The sequence below is a fragment of the Loxodonta africana genome, chromosome 3 (genome assembly GCF_030014295.1).
Source record: "Loxodonta africana isolate mLoxAfr1 chromosome 3, mLoxAfr1.hap2, whole genome shotgun sequence".
NCBI classification, from domain to species: Eukaryota; Metazoa; Chordata; class Mammalia; order Proboscidea; family Elephantidae; genus Loxodonta; species Loxodonta africana.
Genome location: NC_087344.1, coordinates 15892648 through 15897722, shown reverse-complemented (window position 1 = coordinate 15897722; position 5075 = coordinate 15892648). Strand labels below are relative to the sequence as shown.

At 39.6% G+C, this 5075-nt stretch overlaps 1 protein-coding gene across 1 annotated transcript; it reads right to left on the bottom strand.

Moving 5' to 3' along the window:
* Positions 1-3177: 3177 nt before the first annotated feature.
* LOC135230869 (olfactory receptor 7D4-like) lies at positions 3178-4668 on the bottom strand. The gene has a single exon (XM_064283106.1). The coding sequence runs from the start codon at positions 4329-4331 to the stop codon at positions 3390-3392; it is 942 nt and encodes a 313-aa protein (XP_064139176.1). The 5' UTR covers positions 4332-4668; the 3' UTR covers positions 3178-3389.
* Between the last annotated feature and the right edge of the window lie 407 nt (positions 4669-5075).

Here is a 5075-nt window from a genome sequence, read left to right as displayed (position 1 = left end):
TTTTTTTTTGCATAGCACTTTCTGTAATTCTAAACTTTTTATTGGTTCACTTGTTTCTTTCCTTTCTTCCGCACTGGAATGTAAGCTATATAAGGACAGTATCTATTTTTTCTTCATAACTTTGTCCCCAGCACCTAAAACATAGTAGGTTCTCAATAAACATTCCTTCTATAAAATGAATGTATCGCTTTGATGGCTACGAGGGTGGGGAAGGAGGGAGACTGGCATTCACCAATTAGACAGTAGACAAGAATTATTTTAGGTGAAGGGTGAGACAATACATGATACAGAGAAAGTCAGCACAACTGAACTAAAGCTAAGGAGTTTCCTGAATACAAACAAACACTTCAAGGGACACAGTAGCAGGGGCAGTGGTCTGAGGACCATGGTTTTGGGGGATACCTAGGCCAACTGGCATAACAATGTTTATTAAGAAAATATTTTGCATCCCACTTTGGTGAGTGGCACCTGCAGTCTTAAAACTAGTAAGCGGCCATCTAAGATAAATCACTTGGTCCCAACCCACCTGGGGCAAAGGAGAATGAAGAACACAAAAAACACAAGAAAAATATAAGCCCAAGAGACAGAAAAGGACACATAAACCACAGACTCCATCAGCTTGACACCAGAAGAACGAGATGGTGCCTGGCTACCACCAGTGACTGCCTTGACAGGGAACAACACAGAGAGGCCCTGACAAAGCAGGAGAAAAGTGGGGTGCAGAACTCAGGTCTGACTGAGACTGGAGGGACCCCAGAGGTCATGGCCCCCACACTCTCTGTTAGCCTGAAACTAAAACCATTCCCAAAGCCAGCTCTTCAGACAAAGATTAGACTGGAGTATAAGACATAAAATGATACTGGTGAGGAGTGTGCTTCTTAGCTCAAGTAGACACATAAGACTAAATGGGCAGCTCTTGTCTGGAGGCGAGATGAGAAGGCAGAGGGGGACAGGAGCTGGCTGAATTGACACGGGAAATACAGGGTGGAGAGGAGGAGTATGCTGTCACAGTATATGGAGAGCATCTAGGGTCAAGTAACAATGTGTGTATAACTTTTTGTATGAGAAACTGACTTGAATTGTAAACTTTCACTTAAACTACGATAAAAAAGAAAAAGAAATAAATGTATCAATAAATCTCCTGGAAGCCTACAATTGAAAGAGACTGAAAATAAAACAAATAGGACAGATATTCTCCCTACAGTAATTAAATTTTTACAAATACACTATTTTTTTCCAAATACTACTAGGAAGCAGTCCCAATGATAAGTACACTTTAGGTAACAAGTCTTACAGGATAAATCTTGAACTCCTGTTTCAGTAAATTATTCAACATAAAAGAACAGAGAGCAGAAGAGAAGTCTCCCTTATCTACCTGTTTCCTATACAGTTATGGAAAGGAAGTTGTTACTGGAGGAGACTAGGAAAACAATATAAAATATTGCTTTATAAAATATTTATGAAAGATTTTTGACAGGACCTGGAGCACTGCCCAATCCCTATGTCATTGGGGATGCTACATATTCAAACAATCTAAGATTGCTCTGACCAAATGGACTCTGTAACACATGACTCTCTAAAACTGGATTTGGGTGACGATTGTACAACCAAATAAATTTGCTTAAATCATTGAATTATAACAATAGGTCTATTTCATGGTATGTAAATTATACCTCAGTAAAGTTGTCGAAAATACATTCATGAAGTTTTCCATGGAATTATTCGAGGTGAGTTGAAAATATTTACTTTTGTTTACAACAGTTTTTACTATACATAAATTTGATTATGCTTAATACTCTGAAACCTTTTTTTCTTTTTTTGTACCTCTCTGCTCTCCTCCTCACTTTGTACAAAGTACATAATAAGCTAACAAGTTAGGATTTTTCAGTAAATTGTTTCTTTCTTCTTTTTTTAGTTTTGTATTGGCCCCAAAGAACCCAGTTCCTTTCATGACTCCCTTAATACCCGTCAGTCTTTATCAACTGTCTTAGTTTTCGTTCCCACAGAAGCAGACACCGAAACAAGGATACAAGTGCAAGCAATTTACTTGAAGGAGCAAGGAATATGGATGGGAGAAAGGAGAAGCAACACAGGAAAGAAAATATATCCAATAAAGCTTGCATTAAGTCAGCTACCACAGTGACTGAGCAGAGTTTTTAACCTGTGGGGAAATTTTGGAAAGTGTGCAAAACCCACATCTAAAAACTACTCCCAAGTAAAGAGGTATATCCCACACCTCTCAGTGAAGGCTACCCCTGGAATGAATAATGCTGGGTCACTTCTGCCACCATGCATTTGGCAAAGTAAGTTCCAGATGGTGCTGTCCATTGGCAGCTGGTGCTGCCCAGCTGGTACAATACAGATGGTGAGAGGATCCCAGGGAATGTGGGAGGAGCATCTAATACTCCACTGTTCACTCAGCAGACCCAATTCTACTGAAATTCTTCTCAAAAAATGAAGTTTTGAATGCATTCCACAAATGTGTAACTACCATTCCTGATGACACCTCCAGAGAGCCCAGAAAATTAAACCATGTATAAGAACAACTCTTATTCCTTTGTATTCATTACTAAAAGCTTTAGGATCTTGGGGAGTGTATCTTAAAACAGCAATGATGAGACATAAAGGTAAAATAAAGTAAGGAAATGAGAAAGTAAAGAAGAAGAAAGGAAGGAAGAAAAGAAGCAAGAAAGAACCACAAAGAATGAATCAACATCTCAGGTTATCCAAGGCAGTATATTACTATGGTCATCTGAAAAAAACATCTATCAAATCTAGATTCCCACCCTTGAACTTGGAAACCACATCATTGACCTAATGAAAAGCAGGATAGCAAAGTTAGGAGTATTAACTCAATGATAGTTTGCCAGTTTGAATCCATACCAATCTCTGACTCTTACTCTGAAAAGGGGGGTGAATGAGAATGGTTAAATAAAATCATACATGTAAAGCAATAAACAGTCCAGATGTGACAAGCAGTTGGTTGTGACAGTTGTATGATTTTAATTTTATTTTGTTCAGGGAAAAACACACACATAACCAAATTAAGGTGAAAAGCATCAATGTTTGAGAGATTAAGCTTTAGGAAAATCACGTCTGCACTTGCCAAGATTAGTGAGGCAAATCTAAGGTTGGATTTTTCAGGTATGGCTCAAAGAAAGCTGACCAAAGAAAGAATTTAAAGACAGCATATAGGAAAGAAAGAAGAGGGAAAAAAAATTACTAAGGAAATGTGGTACAATAACAAGTAGAAGGCCAACTATAGTTGCTTTGGGATTGGAAGAAATGATGCATGTCTTCTGAGGAAGAAAAAGGAATCAGGACATTTAAATTCATGATATTTGGTTTTGGGGACCATGAGGCCCATTTAGCCTTGGGGCCAGTAACCATCATCGTGGACAAGAGCCTGCTCTACAAAGGAGCCTTCCCAGGGCTCCCTTCACATCCTTATTCCTTAGGCTATATATGAAGGGGTTCAGCATGGGCGTGACCACAGTGTACAATACTGAGGCAATAGAGCTTGTCTGGGAAGAATGGGTCACAGCAGAACTGAGGCAGACCCAAAGACCAGTTCCATAGAACAAAGAGACCACGGAGAGGTGAGACCCACAGGTGGAAAATGCCTTATACTTGCGCCCGGCAGAGGACATCCTCATTAAGGAGGAGACAATCTGAGAGTAAGAAAAGAGGATCCCTGAGAGGGGAAACACACCCATCAGGGCAGTCAACACATACAAGAAGATATAATTGATGTGGGTATCAGAACAGGCCACTTTGATAATCTGAGTCAGTTCACAGAAGAAATGTGGCATTTCAGTGTCTATACAGAAATTCAGCCTTGTGATCAAGACAATATGAAGCAGGGAGACCAAAAAAATGATGACCCAAGACACTAGAACCAACAAGACACAGAGCCGGGGGTTCATGATGACTGTGTAGTGCAGGGGATGACAAATGGCCACAAACCGGTCATAGGCCATCATGGTCAGGAGAAAATTGTCCAGTGCAGCAAAAATCATGAAGAAATACACCTGAGTGAGGCATCCTATGTACGAGATGTCTTTGTTCTGTGTCTGGATGTTCACCAGCATCTTTGGGACCGTGGTAGTGATGCAACAGATGTCAACAAAGGAAAGGTTGAAGAGGAAGAAATACATGGGTGTGTGGAGGTGGGAGTCAGAGGTGACGGCCAGTATGATGGACAGGTTCCCAAGCACAGCGACCACGTACATGGACAGGAAGAGTCCAAAGAAGAGGGGCTGAAGTTCAGGATCCTCTGAGAGGCCCAGCAGGAGGAATTTTGAAAATTTTGTTTGGTTTTCTGCTTCCATGTAGCTATTTTGTTGGCTGGAGAAGGTAAAAGCAACATTCAACAAACTGTCAACTGGTACCTCAGCTAGTCATCGCCTTTACAATACCACCTGCATTTTGCTATTGAGTACGTCCAATGACTGTGACTCTCAGTTACAGGTAGCCCTTTTCCATTTTAAATATATATAATTATTCAGACACTTTAATTTAGCAGAAATCTCTCTCTTTTTAGCTTCTATTCACTGGTTCTAACGATCCTATTTGAATTTATACACATAAACCAATTTCTTTTTTAATATTATCCTTCCAAGCTAAGTGGAAACATGTTATGTGAACCCCCAATTATGGTCTTTTGCCTGATAATCCCCATGCCTCCTCCATTCTGGTAACTCTGTATTAGTGATTAAAAGTCATCTGAGTTGAAAATTCCTGTCTTAAATGTGACCTGTCACATCCTATTGACACAACAGTTAACTCATGGTGCTTTATTTTTTTCTTTTTTAAAAATCTGGTTACTATTATTACCTTCTTTGCAAGGTTTAGAAATGCCTTTGTGAACAGGAGGATCTGTTTTAATAATAACCAAAAAAAATTTTAAAAATTCAAACCCATTGCCATTGAGTTCATTCTAACAAAAGGCAACTCTATAGGACAAAGTAGAATTGCCCCACCATGTTTCCAGGGCTGTTATCCTTAAGGAAGAAGACTGCCACATCTTTTTCCTATAGAATTGCTGGTGGATTCAAACCACTTACCTTTTGGTT

Excerpts from the sequence above, each read along its gene's own strand:
- LOC135230869 (XM_064283106.1), bottom strand. The coding sequence starts at position 4,331 with ATGGAAGCAGAAAACCAAACAAAATTTTCAAAATTCCTCCTGCTGGGC.